The sequence below is a fragment of the Falco naumanni genome, chromosome 14, assembly GCF_017639655.2.
Source record: "Falco naumanni isolate bFalNau1 chromosome 14, bFalNau1.pat, whole genome shotgun sequence".
NCBI lineage: Eukaryota > Metazoa > Chordata > Aves > Falconiformes > Falconidae > Falco > Falco naumanni.
In genome coordinates, this window is record NC_054067.1 from 4,715,238 (window position 1) to 4,732,279 (window position 17,042).

General features: G+C 38.8%; 1 protein-coding gene across 5 annotated transcripts in view; it reads right to left on the minus strand.

Annotated features, from left to right (window-relative positions):
• The window catches only part of COL4A5 (collagen type IV alpha 5 chain), a 93,603-nt gene that overhangs the window by 15,095 nt on the left and 61,466 nt on the right, over positions 1–17,042 (minus strand). The window contains exons 31-44 of one of the 5 annotated variants that reach the window (XM_040614182.1): positions 16,905–16,913; positions 16,108–16,275; positions 15,124–15,213; positions 14,149–14,298; positions 12,728–12,826; positions 11,664–11,753; positions 10,792–10,931; positions 9,745–9,871; positions 8,397–8,477; positions 7,712–7,810; positions 7,093–7,143; positions 6,096–6,281; positions 3,228–3,236; positions 967–975 (exon numbers count right to left, since the gene is read on the minus strand). In XM_040614182.1, the coding sequence (XP_040470116.1) occupies positions 967–975; positions 3,228–3,236; positions 6,096–6,281; positions 7,093–7,143; positions 7,712–7,810; positions 8,397–8,477; positions 9,745–9,871; positions 10,792–10,931; positions 11,664–11,753; positions 12,728–12,826; positions 14,149–14,298; positions 15,124–15,213; positions 16,108–16,275; positions 16,905–16,913 (1,308 nt within the window). The remainder of the gene's footprint in view (positions 1–966; positions 976–3,227; positions 3,237–6,095; positions 6,282–7,092; positions 7,144–7,711; positions 7,811–8,396; positions 8,478–9,744; positions 9,872–10,791; positions 10,932–11,663; positions 11,754–12,727; positions 12,827–14,148; positions 14,299–15,123; positions 15,214–16,107; positions 16,276–16,904; positions 16,914–17,042) is intronic. The other 4 variants (XM_040614183.1, XM_040614184.1, XM_040614185.1 and 1 more) reach the window with 4 other exon arrangements.

The window sequence follows — 17,042 nt, forward strand, 5'->3', positions numbered from 1 at the left end:
GATAGCATTTGACATACCTGCTGGAGGAGCCTGGTATATACTGTCTACTGACTGCTGGGCAGCAGGAACCCCATCATTCTGCCTTGCCTAAATAATAATCTGAGTTGCAGAAATTTCCTTATGTTGAATGACCCTCCCTCCAACTGATTTGTCTGTCTTTAGTAAAATTGTGCTGTCTAAACCCAGTAGAGGAACCAGGCTGGTCTTCAAATATTTTCCCTTTGCTACAGCCACATTAATGCAAAGCAAAGCAGAGGATTTAAAAGAAACTTGGGCATTTGGAAAAGTGGAAGATGAGACTCCTACCTTTAAGCCACTATCTGAATAGAAGGTAACTGATTTTAATGTGTGGCAAAACAAACCATGAGCAAGTGCAACAGCTAATAGCATTTTATAAGTTAGATCTCATAACTGGCTTAACAAAAGGATCTCTTTGCAGGACAGTGCTTTGACATTCTCCCCTGTAGTACAACAAATCTAATAACATTTATCAGTGTGCTGGATTTTCAATTCCTCTACAACCTCAAATCACGATTTAAATATATCAACATATCACCATGCAATCTCCTTTGACATCTTCATAGTCTACATTCAGTGGATACATTTGATGAGCTGTGTTTCTGCATGCAAATCTGAGTATAGAACTCCTTCCAATATTTTTCCTTTTAAATCAACAGCAATTTTGTACACCAGATTTCACACGTACCCTGTAGCAGTTTCAGCTACAGAAAACATCCCATCATGCAAGGATTTTTTTTTGGCGTTCCTTTTGCTGTTTTATACTGGTCTAGTACTGTACACATGCAAAGTAATAACAGGTTACCATCCTGAGGCATGCTAATCAAACATGATGTGCAGGGTAACCATAGTCCTTAAAAAGATAATCACAGTATTACAGGAAAACATCCGTTTCTCTTACATCAAGTGCAACGTAGTAAAATAAATTGACCGAGTTAAGAGTCTAACCTGGAGGACCTGGAAGGATCAGAGTTCACCAAAGCCCAATGATCGATGTTAGAAGGGTCAGACATCACACAGTACAAAACAAGATTACTAGTTAGAAATAGTACAGATGACAGCATATACACTACACAACAACCCATTTCACCAGCATATTTTGTATTTACAATATAATCCACATGCATGCATAAAACCATACATGAATACACGACAATATGTATATTCAGATACAACTTATTCTGGTGACTAGGCTCTACTAAGACTAATGTGACGCTTCATTTCACAGCAAACTTAAAGAATGTGTTATTGCTTTAACAATACAGCTGAGGCCTGCGACTGGTTAGTCCTACTTACAGCGGGGCTTAGACTATGTAACCATTTCACTGACAATATTCAACATCTCAGGGCCTGGAGGTTGACAAATATGCAGGTAAATTGTGAATGACAACTTACCCTTGAGCAAAATTCTGCTTTGGGCAGGGGGAAGTGTGATTAACAGAAAGACTTACCACCAGTCATCAGGTATGAGCCTCAGCTCTCTGTGAATACAATTCTAGGACTGAAAAGTATGCTTACACCCTCTGCACGATGGTAAGCAAGATTAACACGGATCAAAAGGGCTGCAAATGCCACAAGCAAAAAGACAGCAGAACTTAAAAATTTAGAATTCGTTGTCTTTACTGCTGGCATTTTTTTTTTTGTAAAAAACATACCCCAGGATGCTGATTTACCTGTTTAAGGTTATAGAGAATGGCATGTGAGAACCTCCTCGGAAAAATCATTTAAAAGCCCTTTTTCAAAAAGTAAGCTGGTTGTCCCTAGCATGCTCCTGAATTAATACATATTTTGGCTCCTGTGTCAGTTGCATCTTTCATGTCAGTGAAATGATTTAAATATATCAACAGATCACCATGCAATTTGCAGCTAAAAGCTATAATAAATACATGTCGGGTCTACCTCAATGCACTATTTCTTACATGTTTGGAAAATTATTTTAAATACAAACTGTAATACAGTTGTTAAAAATAATGACGTGGACATTTGATTGTTACTGTTAAATACTTATAAACTATATTTCACTGTTAGATAAGTTTTGCTATGATTTATAAATCTGTCCTGTACTGGTTGATATTGAATTCTGGCTGAGCACAGTCACAATGTTAAGTCACAATTGTTAAGTTCCCCTCTGCATACCCATGATGACCTTTTGAAAGTATGGTTACTGCTTGTGTGACCTCAGTTTAATGAAAAGGTAAAGCTGAATTCATTTTTTTTTTACATGACTGCATAAAGCGAGAATTCAGATATCAGGAGCTACCACATTTGCTACCTCACAGTACTTAGGACAGCACGCTAAAAACTACAGTGTATTCCTTTATTGAATTTTCATGACAGTTCCTTGCTTCCTGAAATCATCATAGCAAAACCTAAAGACATAGTTATTTTTAAATAGATATACTAAGTCATTTTCAATCTAGACACAGATGTTAAAAATCTTCCCAAGAGCTGGCTCGTGCTACATGCTGGTATGCTAAAATCACGATAAGCTTGTGAAAATGGTGATGTTCTAACCAATCCTGTTCCACTGCCCTACATTAGGGAGGGGAGGGCTGTATGCTCCATTTTCATTAAATATATGTTAAAGGAAAAGCTTTCCTCATTTTCTCTAAATGTGCTGGTGAAGCAAAACAATGGAAATAAGGATTTCTCTGCACTGTAAATTTATAATGTTCTAAGTTGGGGATGTAAAGCATCACACTAACTCTATAAATTTTCCTACAGACACTTGGTATAAAAGAAGCACCTAATTTATTTAAGTCACTTGAGAGTGTCCAAAATGAACAGTTAGCAGGGGTTACAAAAATGAAAACCATCACTTGCCCAAGTTGGAAAACCAATTATACAGCAAAGACATGGGAGGACAGTGCAATGTGCTTTTTTAAAAAAGATGAAACCCAGCATATATTGTTTTTAACGGCACAGAATAAATATGCTAAAACAAGTGTCACAGCTGGGGACACTTTATCAAAGCCTTGCAAATCTGGACCCACATCATCTTCCACCATGGGGAGAACACCACCGTGTCCTTCCAGCGTCAGCCCTACAACAACATGCAAGAGCCTGAAAGCCAACTCTGAGCTTTGCTTTTCTACCACAAATTAAAAGGTATGTCTGAAAAATGACTCAGCATATCTACATTTAGAAACTGCAAAAGTATATACGTTCATTTTCATGCAAAGTTATTATTTTGGAGTTAAGGGGCTAACCTGAGGGACCTGGGAGTAGGGGGTCAGAGTTCACCAAGGTCATCATTAGAACAAGGGGAAAAACATCAAAATTGTTAGAAATATCAACAAGCTAACTTATTCAACTAAACCTTTCTTTTTAGCTCAATATTCCTTTACACACAGTATGCAAACCACCAAACTATTATTATTCATAGCAATTAAAATAGATGTGGAGTAACAGCAATGTTGTGTTGCCCTGGAAATCGGCTTAATTTGATAATGAATTAATAAATCCATCCCAAAACCCATCTCACAATGTTTGGTTTAGGGGCAACTCAACTGAAGTCGGAGAGCTACATCACGTTTGACTTCACCACTTTTGCTAATCTTAGAATATACCCAGAAATCAACAACTAACAGTATACATATACTGCTTCTGGTTTTATTTATGTCCCTAGAAGGGGAGTAATTTGACAGCCACACAGCTGCTTTTATGACTAACTGCCTTATGTTGAAATGTTACAAAAGCAGCGTTCCAACAATAGGCTGTGTTAGCATTTGAAACAAAAGGCTGGAGTGCTGATTGTACCAGAACTGCAATAATAGTTTGGTTTATCCACATTAGTTCACGCATAACTGAGCAAAACAAATGCTTCACGTCGTACATTGCATGCAACAAAAATGGAAATAAGAGAAAGAAAGAGAAAGAGAGAGCAAACATGGCTGAGCAGAAGCTCACTGGTTGGCTGCCCCCTGCCAGTGCTCATAAAACCGCACAAAACGAGTGCCACCATTCCTCAGCCTCCCCAGCTGAGCAGAGCCCGTAAGCACCTTACACAGAGCAGTGTGAACAAGATGAGAAGCTTCATAAAAACACCAGTACTACAGCAGTGCCACAACCTCAGCTGGCAGTTCTATCATGCAGCAGGAACTGCTTAGCTGGTTTACTTTTTTCTTTTTTTTTTTTTTTGTAAGAGTTTGGTGATACCCTCTGTATAAGAATCTTTTCAAAATGAAAGCCTATACTCTTACGGAGCAGTCAGCTTCCCATGCCAAAATTTTAGTTGCTGTACCACTCTACATACAGAAAAAATACCTTTGGAAGATCTTGACAGCTAGGATGTCTTAGGTCTTTCTTTGGGCACACTTAAATTGCAAAGCCCAAGTTCAGCATCCTGCCATCTTTTATCCCTTCACTCCTTCTCCCACTTGCCCCAGCTGCAACTCGTAACAACCGTGAGCAGAGCTGGGATTACTTGTCCCGTACTCCCACCTGCCAGTGAACAACAAGGCCACACAGAAAGCGGAAAGCAAATCAGGACTACCAACTGGTGGCAGGGTTGCTTTACTGACTGGTTATTGCCCCTGGGGCACAGCAGGGAGTAAGTACCTCAAGGAGAAAGGGGGAAGGCATGCCCTCCTCCTCCTGCTACCCACATAGGAAACCAGAAAGACATTGTGACTGGCTGTGAATTATTAACCCACAGGGGTTTTCCACAGCAGGCACATAAAAAGCAGGATTAGGATACCACGCAAGTCAAGTATTTTTGCTAGGAATAAAAGAAAACCTCATTATACTGGCAAACACCACCCCAGTTTTAAGGTGTTATAAATTAAAATCAAATGTTGTTTGTAATGACTCATTTTTAAAAGGCACAGCTAGAACAGATGAGTTCATAGCCTACTCTGCACAAAAGAAAAGCTCATACTGCCATTGAGAATAATAAAATATTACTCAATTCTAGTTCTAGTGAAAATATTTTGATCCAATGCCATCCTAAAAAACCACTTTTCAGTGGGATGCCTCCTCCTATATCAGAAACAAGCATGAGGAAAAAGTGAACCTTAAATCTTTCCAAGTGTGTACTGCAAAACTAAACTCTCCCTTGACACCCCAAAACAAACAATATATCTGTAGCAGATACTTTACAAATGTACGAATTCAAAACTAACTTCCCCCAAACAAATCTTTGAGTAACAGAAAAATCTGAGCTCACAGTTTGAAGGCAAGAAATAAAAATATTACTTCTCCATTAATATGCAAAGAAAAAAACTGTAATCAATCAATAGCTTGGTTTAAAGTAGTTTCCTCTAAGGATAATATCAAGCATTTTAAGGGAGATGAGTCTTACTGGTGGCAAAGTGCTTCTGGACTCAAGATACAGCAAAAAGCTTGAGCCAGAGCTGTAACAGGTTCATTAAAGTTAGATTTTTCAAGAGCGGTACCTAAATGCAAATAAATATTCGATGACACAAATCAAATTCTAACACATGCCAGGGAGTTGCTCAGCAATGTTAACTCAGAATACTGATTTTTTCATTCCCAGAATTAGTTGGTGCAGGAACAAAATGTAAACATGGAATGGAAAGATGAACACGGCATGATGGTGCACTGAGTCCATGGAAGCCACATGACACAATGGAGCAATGACTTTTGTTATGTGACATGAAGATGAAGAGGCAGCTATCCAATTTGATCATGCTGTGATGCTAGCGTGAATTTGATTTTCATGACTCTTAAAATGATGGGGTTTGTTACTTTTGGGTTTTTGTGCGCAATGACGTTTGCTGATCACGTGACAATACTGCAAAGGTATCAGATGTTCAAAAGTCGATATCGTGCTCGCTAGATGATTACTGTGACAGCATGCGGAGAATCTCCCGTTTATTAACGCATTAGATTTTTGCTGCCAGGTATCAGAAATTAATAGTAACTGAGGCTGTTTTATTTTTAGATGCTGTTACTTTTGGCAACAAAATCCTCTGGTTGCCCACAAACATTAAGACCTACGCCATGAGGCTTAAACTTATCCATCCAAATAAATGGAGGAAGTGTAAAGGCTGATAACCTACCAGCAAAATATGAAAGTACTGGCAGATGTTGATAGATATGGATCACACTCTTACCTGGCCTTCCTGGAACACCTGGTGGGCCAGGGCTACCTTTAGGACCTTCCAGAGGTGGCCCTGGTAATCCTGGTGGACCTGGTGGACCCTGTAGACCAGGGAATCCCTGGAAACCTGGTTCTCCCTTCAGACCTGGAAGTCCAGGGGGCCCTGGTGGGCCAGGTAACCCCAGTTCTCCTTTCTGCCCTGTAAAACCAAAGAGCCATTTAGGAATACTGTTACAAATTGGTATACAAAGGAGTCCAACGATCCATTTGCAGAGCCATTCCTCTCTCTTGCAGAAAGTACAGGTCTGACCACAACTCACCTCGTTTGTGCACTGAGACCGTATAAAATTGGTCTACTATTCAGAAAAGAGTCAGGGCTAATAATTCTTGCAGGAGGAAGTGCTATAGGTTCCGACATATTAAAAGGCCTTACTAAGACTCACTTTACTACTCAGTGATACTGCAATTCATAAACATCCTCTGAGTTTGTAAGCCTACAAGCAACGGTTTCTGTGAAGAGATCTGTCAATATTAAGACTTCATTTTTTTGAGTCACTGCTAAAAGTTAAGACATACTTGCAAAATTTTCAAACAAGCTTGAGGAATTTAGGAGCTTTAAGGCTACTGGAAAGTAATATAACTTAGGTTGTGAAGTTGCTTTTGAAAATATAGCAAGCAGCTATACTTTCAAAGCGGCTTCATTTGTCATCAGTTGTATGAATGCTTTATTTACTGAGTTTATTTACAAAGTTCTGCACAATGCAGACTATAATCCTGTGCGGATTTATTCTGTCTGCATAACTGCTAATTTACAAAATTTGGTAGTCAGTAATGAGTGTTTTTATTACTGTGGTTAATTGAAAACAGTCTGCTGAGAAAAAAAATAATCTGTTATTCTAGTTGTTGCTATGGCATTCATTTGTTGCAGAACATACAACATGCCCTTCTTTTTTTGGTGTTAAGGAATAATTTACACTCAACCTTTTTAACAAAGAACAGAGAAACTTCACCTGACAATCCTGGGAGTCCTGGAGGTCCTGGGCGCCCAAAACCTGGTAGACCTGAAAAGAAACAGATTCAGTTAATAACGATCATTTAGCTTTCAAGTCTCCACAAACAGGAATATGAGGCTGAGAATGATGAAAGTGCAGTTCATCTAGATCTCTGATTCCTTGAGACTACCAGGATTCTCATTCACTACCAGTCTACACCAAAACTAGAGGTTTTACTGCAAAATGCATCTGTAACTTTCATAGGTATTTTCATCCATTCACAAGATGCTCTTTCAGATTTTGGGAGTTCATACATTTGTATTTTTGGTTGGGAGTTTATCTTTAAGGCAGACATTAACTGTTTATCCATTCTGTAACTGAGCTGAAGCAATAGAGCTAACATGGAATACAGGAACAGGGGCTGGTGTTGAAGTTGGATAGTAAAAATCTAAGAGCTGACTGAATTCTTGTCCTGTGCTTCATTAGCAGCTTGACAGCACCCTTTGTGAACCCTTCAGCAACTGGGAACCACAGCAGCAGCTTTGAAGGCGTGTGGGCAGTTATAGGAAAAACAGACTAGACAAAGCAGGACATCACAGTACCGAGTGAAGAGGAGAAAACAGGAAGGATACCTAACCTGGTTCACCCTTCTGACCAGCTGGTCCAGGGATACCATCTCGACCAGGCTGTCCCTTCTCCCCTGAAGGACCAGGAGGGCCAGGACGACCAGTTTCACCTAAAAGAGGGTTAGAACACATTAGCACAATAGTGCCTAACCCACAATAAAGAAATGAAGCAATCTCCCCCCCACCCTCCCCACCATCTAAATCTGAAGGTGTGACAATGTAATAACAAATTCACAAGGGTGTAATCTTAAAACTAAAACCTTTCTCTCTCTCCCCTTTGACAATTTAGAAAAGGCTTTTAAGCCTGTGAACTTTTAAGCAGTTAGTGTTTGCAAAAAGAATATAAATCTTCCCTTTAGGATGAATTAGGATTTTGCTCTTACAAAAGCAGGTTAGACCACTGGAGTACTTAGCATATTATATATATATATTAAAAAAAATCTGGTCAATACTGAAACAGTTAACTTCTTATTTCAATAGCTAATGATATGACTATGACAGCAGGCACAAGTCGTGAAGTTAAAACTTTATTCTCTTCTGTTTAATTTCAGTGAACTAAGTGTGTGCCATGGTGTTTGAGCATACATATACGTACAGATGCATCTTCATGATGTTAAAAAGATAAGCAAGGAAGCGGCTTGGTGTGTTATGTTTTTCACAGAAGCAGCTGACCTTTGCTGCACTGTTCATGCTTACCTACTGGCCCAGGTGGTCCAGGCAGGCCAGGATTACCTGGAGGCCCCTCGATACCTTTTGGTCCTGGAATTCCGGGTGTTCCTGTAAAGTACGGGCATTTCAATCAAATTAAACAGAAAACTGGCTTTTCAGCAGATCTTGAAATGCTATAATCTGAGGTGTCCTGAGTAACAAATGAGCTAAGTGTATCAAGATACTGTATTTATGCATGTTTTGCAGATTTACAGCTGATCAAGGAGATGACTTATAAAGCAAAGAACGTACAGAAACAAAACATACTAGCACAACTGTCCTTACTGCTACTCTCCAGCCTCTGTCGCCTTAGCTGCTGAGTGCCTGCGGCCAGGGACACAGTGAGTCTGGCACTCTACTAGCAAATGACCGTTTCAGAGAGAGGTGTTTCTGCTTGCCAACAAGCTGAAAGCGTTATGAACTGTGGTTGGATAGCCCTTCCCCATTTCTCTTCTCTTTTCCTGAAAAAGGATCTTAATAACAATGGTCTTAGAATTTACACTGGATTCTCACCCCTACAGCATGAGCTCAGTGGGAGGTAGGAAAAACAATCAATCCATTACAGCATGTCTGCTCCAAACAGTAGCTGAGCCTGATCAAAGTAGTGTCTCCATACACCATTTTGCCTGCTCACAGTCCTTCAGGCATGATACGAAGCAGAGGTTGAAATCTGTCAGGTTCCTGGCCAGGTTTTGTTCTCTCCTAAGCTTCCTGCTGCCATGACTACACTGTTACAAATTCTCTAACTTCCTACATTAAAGCAGCTCAAGCACGCTTGTAGAACAGCCTTTATTGCTGCAAATGCAGCATAGATAAAAGCCTTGTTTCTTGAGAATGTATATATATATATACACACACATACCCATAAACAATCCTTATCAATATTTTTTAAAGGAGAGTGCAAAACCTAATTCATTATGTTTCAGAAAAAGATTTCTCTTTAGAATGTATTTTTAGACAATAAATACTATTAAAAAAAGCCTAGTTTTCCCGATGACACTTCTTTATCAATTCATGAAGGAAAAATATGGAGCCAAACACAGGTATCCTGTGGGTCAGAAAAGGTGAGAGTCTGACTGCTGTGGGGAGTGGAGAGCATTAGTTATCACAAGTGCTACATACCCTCAGAGCAGATGAATAATTTCAGGAGGCACTCTTAACTGATGCATTCACACACTTACTCTTGCAGTGACAATTCCAACAGCACAAAGCTTAGAAGCAGCACATTGCTAGAAACTTTGGAAGAAGCTGCAGTCCTCCAGCAATTACCTACTATGTTTAGATGCATATACCAATATAAGAAAAGAGAAAATAAAAAAATCCTCTTCAGAATTACCTGGGAATCCAGGAAGGCCTGGTTCTCCTTTTGCACCTGGGCTGCCTGGAAATCCAGGTAAACCAGGATTTCCAGCAATACCTTTACTGCCTGGACTACCTGGGTACCCAGGCAAACCAAGATCACCCTAGAAAACATTAAGCAGAGATAAGCGCCCAGTCCTTGCAAGATGGGTAAACCCTTCTTGTATGTTCTCGGTCTTACCACCACAAAAATGTCACCATTATATTGTGTGCACTTCTTATATCCAGTTAATGTTAACCATCTCACAGAGAAAATTCATTGGAAATAACAACTGTAAAGCTATTAACAATTTTCCTCTACAACTTTTTCTAGAGCATCATAGCTTTTCCTCAGAACTGGCTACATTACAGAAAAAAGGTTCTCTTCTTTCAGAAGAGACAGATTTTTACCCCATGATAACACAGAAGAAAGAAAGAAATCTGTGGAGCTTTAACAATGCAATGTTTTTGCTAAATTAACTACTGCTTGGCATTGTTTGTAAGGCATCAGTGAAGGCAGCCAGACTTGTAGGATTTTTTGTCACTTTTTTGTGGGTGACAAAGGATAAGGTAGGCAAACGTTAGTGCAAATGTTTTATATAGATTTAACAATTTTAAGCAGCAGTAATCATGATGTGTCATTAGTAATTTACTCTTAAATGCATTTTGTGTTAATTTTTTATAATTAACTACATAATTAGACATGGGAACAATGATATTAATTGTGTAAAACCCTACCAACTACCAAAACATTAGTGGGTGTCACAGGGCAGAGTAGGTCATTAACTGAACCCTATTTGAAAGGTCTGGTAAACAATCTTCTTTAACCAGATTAAATGATATATAAATATTTTCATCTTTACAATTAGAAATTTTTAATCCCACCTGAAAAGAACAAACCACAGTCAACCCTGCTTGTTATTTGTATATTTATATAGATATTTACAGTTATACATAATATATATTAAGTTATAGTTTAAAAAAAAATCAATACAGAATCTAATTTCCTTATGGATTTTTCTATTCAAGAATTTTGGAAATATACCTTTGGTCCAGGGAGACCAGGAATACCGATGCTTGAAAGACCAGGGTCACCTTTCTCCCCTTTCAGTCCAGGAAATCCTGTAGGCCCAGGTTGACCTGGATGTCCTGCTATTCCTTGGCTGCCTTTAATCCCTGGGGGACCTGTCCAAAAGATAAAATACAAGTTTTAAAAATATAAATAAAAGCTCTGCAGTGGCTTAAAGAAATCACTTCAATTACAGCAAGTGAACTAGAAAGGACTAACAAATGGACTGGCTGGCTTTGAGTACCTAATGTGTTTTTATTTTTAAAAACAAACAAAAACAATTATCTAAAAAACTCTCATGACTTTTTGCATGACACTTCTAAACTTTCCTTTTTTATCCTTAGTTTACACAAATCCAAATATCTCATTGTAATATCTAGGCACAATTTAATATTAGAATCTTCAGAAACTGGAATTTTTGTTCAGCAATCTTTCTAAATAACGGAATTCACTTTCTCCTTCCCCTTTTGCTTGTGTCTGATATCTGTCTTCTGACAGGTGGGTTTACAGAATAATCTTTTTTTCCTGAACTTTCAGATTGGAATCTGAGAAACGCAAAAAGTATGAAAGTTAAAAAATGTAGATGATTCTGCTTCTACATCTGTAAGCGCTTTAAAATAATACATATTTACAAGATATTTGCTATTTGCATGTTCTGTTTTAATGGATATTTCCAATTAAGACATTGTACTATTTCATCAAATATGTATGTAGGGCTTTATGTATTCCTCAACTGCACTGCTGTTTAAATACATTATTAGATACTGCACACAAGCAGATCCATCTTTATACTACATAAAAGGAAAACACCAGCCAAAATGAAGTAAAATACAAGCACAGAAACTAACCTGGTAGGCCCATCTCTCCCATGGCACCTTTTAACCCTGGAGGTCCTGTTGGTCCTGGCTGCCCAGGAAGCCCCATATCTCCCTTGATACCTACGAAAGTTGTGGTTTTAGTTAATTAATTGCAATAGTTAAAAGTTTCTGATATTCATGCATTCTTATATGAATAAGCTTGTTGTCTATTTACAAAGGCCTCATATTGCTCCTACATGCTTTTTCACATCTATTTGCAGTGAAATATTAAACCTCTTCAGTTTGTTCCATGCCAAGATTTGATCAGGGCAACTTCTTTGTTTTGAAATGTCTAATGAAATGGGTCCAATCTCAGTCTATGATTTAGTAACCATCTGAAACAATTTAGTACTGCTATGGCTTGGTCTCTCACAAGTTGTTCTGCAGAATGAACACATGATATCTTTCTTATCTGCCACAGGTATCCAGTAACTTCTATTATGAAATTAAATGCGACCTACAATGCTCAAATTAGTTTGTGTCCTAAATAGTCAAAGAAGTTTCCCAAGCCCAACAAGGTATTTAGAGCAAGAAGTACATTAGACATAGTGAGCAATGATTCGAGATTTCAGATAAATTGTTACACCTGTAGGAAGATGCATTGCAAAAATAATTAGTTTTCTTGATTCTTGCAATTCTTTAAAGCAAAGATGTGACACCCAGACAGCCCCTGCAACACATTCATTTAGCCATTTGTGAAGTATGAGTATAATGACTAACAATATAAGAAATAAACATACGAAACAGACAAGTCCTGTTGGCCAATCCTGCAGTCATATTGCTTGCTCAAGCCCCATCTTTCCCATCATCCTAAAAGCTATCCTAATCTTCAAGGGATCAGCTTAAAACTGCTTTTGGGTCTGTTAGAAGGAAAGAGCTCAAAGCATGTTGTTTGGATAATAATTTTAAATGTCCCAAAACTGTGCTGCAGCTTTAAGTGTGAATCCTTAGGCTTTGCTTAGATATACCTGAATTAACATCCCAATCCCATGTGATAAAAACACAGGTAAATGTTTATACATCAAAACTGTCTGTGTGAGGCCTTGTTTACTTACCTGGCAATCCTGGCACACCTGGTGGGCCACTAAGTCCTGGTGGGCCTGGGTCACCTGGGAGACCTTGATAACCCTTCTGTCCTGATAAACCAGGAATACCTCAAAGCAAAAAGACACCTTTTATTATTATTACTGTTACTACTATTACTGTATGTTTTTGTTTACCTTAAGAGATCAGCTGTAGCTATAGGTGAATAAAAATCCAAATAGGGATTTTTCTTCAGTAAATGTAATTCCACCTAGTTCGGCAAAAAGAAGTATCACAGAACACAAAATATTACTTCTGGAAAGTTTATAGTAACTACAGAACAGGAACAATATGAGTAAGTAGAGGAAAATATAACTTTATGACCAATGCTACTATACTTCATTCAGAAGGGATTGCCTTTACACATGATCAGGCTCCATGCTAACCTCTCTGTATTCATCCAGATTATTTATATACATGTTTAACTACATAGCTACGCCAGAAGCACTTTGGGACTGATATACTATAAAAAGTAATGAAGGTATTTTAGCAGATTTTTACAAATTGTATGTGCTTATCATCCCATACAATATCTTTGTGCCGCCCTGCAGGCATAGTTGAATCTGCCCTCTACAGCTTTTACTTAATAGAGAGAAGAAAAGAAAAAGGTAAAAAAAAAAAAAAAAAAAAAGACAAGTGTCTTAGGATCCTATCTAGGCTTCACAGAAACTAATACAATGGATAAATTAGCACAATAATGGCTGGGCCGATATTAGAGAAAGGCATGATGGTTCTCTCTAGCGCAGAATATTTTTACTCTTCTCCAGACTAAATTAGGAGTTCAAAGGAGACATCAGAACCCTTGGTTCTGGTTGTCTGGGGGAGGAGGGGGAAGCAAAAGAGAGAGAAGAGACTTGAATGAATTGAGAAAACCTTCCAGGCTACCATCTTGCCAAGTAGAAACACACAGAAATGACATTTAACTCAGGAGAAGGTAAGCTTACAGAGGTACCCAAAGGGAGAATCTGGAGGTGATGCATGAGCAGATGACTTGTGCAATTCCATCCTACAAGGCAAAGGCCCAAGGGCCTTCAAGACAGCAGGAATGCAGCCAGCAGAGCAGCCATGGCAACTATCTTGCATCATGTTTAGGAATAACACCTAGAAGATCGAATCGTAATCCCGCTGAAAGCACCTTAGTGCTATTACAATACTGCCATATGCCAAATAATAGTAACAGTCAATGAGCAAGGACACTGCAAACCAACCATACAGAGTAACTTAGCCATAGAACCACTTTAAAAAAGCGCCTAAAATAAGAGAACCTTAAGCCACCTTTACGTTCTGAGTTTTTTTCTGTAAGAAAAAATGAACTGCGGTGGATTCCGTTACAGGTCACTGCTATCCGTAGAGGACAAACCGCCTTCTCAGACCCACATGCAAAGTTCTGTACCTGGAACACCTGGCTCGCCTTTTTCTCCTTTAGCTCCTAGCTGTTTCGGATCAAGTTTTCCAGGTGGACCTGGCAGGCCTGCTTCACCTTTGATGCCTTTCTGTCCTACTGGTCCAGGAGGCCCTGGCGGACCAGGTAATCCATTATTACCTACAGTAGGTACAGACAACAAAAGGGGAAAAAAAAGAGTCCTTAACGTAAGCTAAAATATTTGTAATGCTTTTTCTTACACAGGGAGTCCATGGTTTACTGATGAAGGTGGAATTCTCTAAATGATCATTCAGTTAATGCAAGATTCTCCACAGCTTCTTATGCCCTAGAACAAAGCCGTGTGAATGGACTGCATAGGGATGGCTGCAGTCTGCAGTCTGTCAGCTCTGGCCAGCCCAGGTCAGAAGATGCAGATATGTGTAAGACCCACACCGAGAGAGCTCCTGGAGCCCCACCACACCGTGCCACTAGCACAAAGGAGTTGCAACAGCTAAAGCAGCTTTGGATTCACAGCTTCCTTGTTCTGCAGAGGTGAGTGAGTTTTTCTTCTGCAAAACTCTTTCAAATTTCATCTCCAACAAGGGGGTTGGGAAAATGTAGATAGAATAGTTTCTCTGTGATACCTATAGAGCTGATTCGGGATGACTCCATAACCCAAAGCTACTGATATTCTTCTTTCTGCTACTTAAAGCAGACTTTACAACATACTCCGGAAATATTGCCCTGCTTCAAATGCTATCAGTCCAAAGGTAGTTTTTTAAATATCGTTAACATTTCATGACATCAATTAAAAAAAGAGTGACTGAATGCTATGGCTTAAAATTGCAAAGCAATTCTGAACATCACAGCACTGTCAAAAGAAGATAATCTAAGCAGATTCTGGTAATGAAGATCTAGATGTTAGTATTACAAAGCCTCTTTCCACACAGGACATTGAAAACAGCATTCTGCATTCTCTTAAGGGGTGGATAAAACAAATATTACCTTTCAAGCCAGGCAGGCCATTTCTTCCAGGAGTTCCTGGAGGCCCTGGAGGACCAGGAGTTCCCATGACGCCCATCTCACCTTTGGCACCTAAATGCATTGAATCACCATTGTCATTCTGAGTAAAAACTCAAAACCTGTCAGTACCTAACTTTTACTTCCCTGCATCTCCATGGTATTTACTAACCAGCACACGCATACAAAGCCTGTTTTAAGGGGTCTGCAAGCACTCAGTTCTTGTATAGGTCTAAATCAGATGAAATGACACTTGAAAATTGTGGCAAATTTTCCACAGTTAAGTCCTGGGAAGACAATTTGCAATGCACTGTTCGTTATGGTAGAAAGCATATTTATAGCTCCAATAAATTCAGTTCCCTGGTTTGAAACATAAATACTTGTTTGAAAGCAAACCTGAATTTGTTGAAAGCCAAAAAGACAATATAGGGATACACTACTTCTAGGATCTTTTCTATCACCCCCTCTATCCAAAGACAGAGATTCTTAATATTCACTTTTGAGATTTATATTTCAGAGGGCAAAACAGATATCCTAAATGAATAGTCTAACACACAGAATAAGGAAAGTAATATTTAAAACTATGTGTTGGATACACTTGATAGCATTTGTAATTATTTCCTTTAAAAAAATTCTCTTTCTAAACTGCAGCAGTGACTAGAAAAAAATCAATCACAAAACAAATCAGAAAAGTGTACTAGCAATGATGATCAAATTAATGTTTGAAAGTAACACGGAAAATATTTGAATCAAGTTACAGGGAAGAGTGGAGAGGTGACAAGGTTTTTAACAAAACAGATTTTGTTACAATTTTTTTTCAAAAAGTATTGGATGTAATGGTTACACGTACCCAATTTTAAATAGCTAGGATAAACACTGAAGCTCATTAAGCTAGCATGTGCAAGCAGAAAGAGTATCCACCTGTAACCACACTTTGGTCTTTGTCCACAGGTAAACAATTGAACTTACCTGGAAATCCAGGTACGCCATCCCGGCCAGGTGGTCCAGGTGAACCCTGAGGCCCTGGGAGACCAGGGGGTCCTGGATATCCTGGGGCTCCTTGGTCACCTGGGGGACCAGGAACGTCGAAGCCTGGAGGACCTGGATCCCCTTTCTCCCCTGGAATGCCCTGCAACCCTAGACAATGTTGTTAAAGACAAAATCTTTTAGCAAAAAGTAAGGCAAGGCTGAGATTTATGTGTCTCTGGGTGTCGTACTGTAGGAATAGCTAAGTTTTATCTGCAGTCCATTCCTAGCACATATGAAATTCTTCTAAAGCTGTTTATGTTTGAATGGCTTCCAGGTGTTAAAAAGCCATATTCTCCTGAAGAGAAGCATTACCAAAATTGTACCAAGTTGTAACGAATGCAATTAAAAAAATAATCTCAAAAGGAAAACAACAACTCTCTTCAACAATCATTTAAGTTTGATTAATAAAACAAAAAGCCAAGATTGATTAGACTGATTCGTATTTTATCATTGAGATTCTTACAAGTATAACAATCAGCTGAATATTTTTGAAGGATAAGAAAATTCTGCATTGCATTACATTTTGCCGAATGAAAAATGTGAATTGTCAAAATACACTTAAGATTGTTTAATGCTAATGATATTGAGCTCGAGGCACTGCCGAAGCAAGCAGACAGCTTGCTTCCCTCCAGTGCACTGTATCAGTGAGGATGCTCACTCTGGAAATGTAGCTGTCAAAAAAGGATTAATCTTAAATCTGAAGTTAAGAAAAGGCTTTGGTAAAGAAACCACAGTACCTGGGGAACCTGAGGTTCAAAAGCCAACGAGTTAGAGCTCATCAGGAAGTTGAGACAGGTAGCAGTAAGGAGTTGTAACAGGCATTAAGTTAGGAAACAAAATAAAGCACACACAATTAGGACAAAGAAAAAAAAATC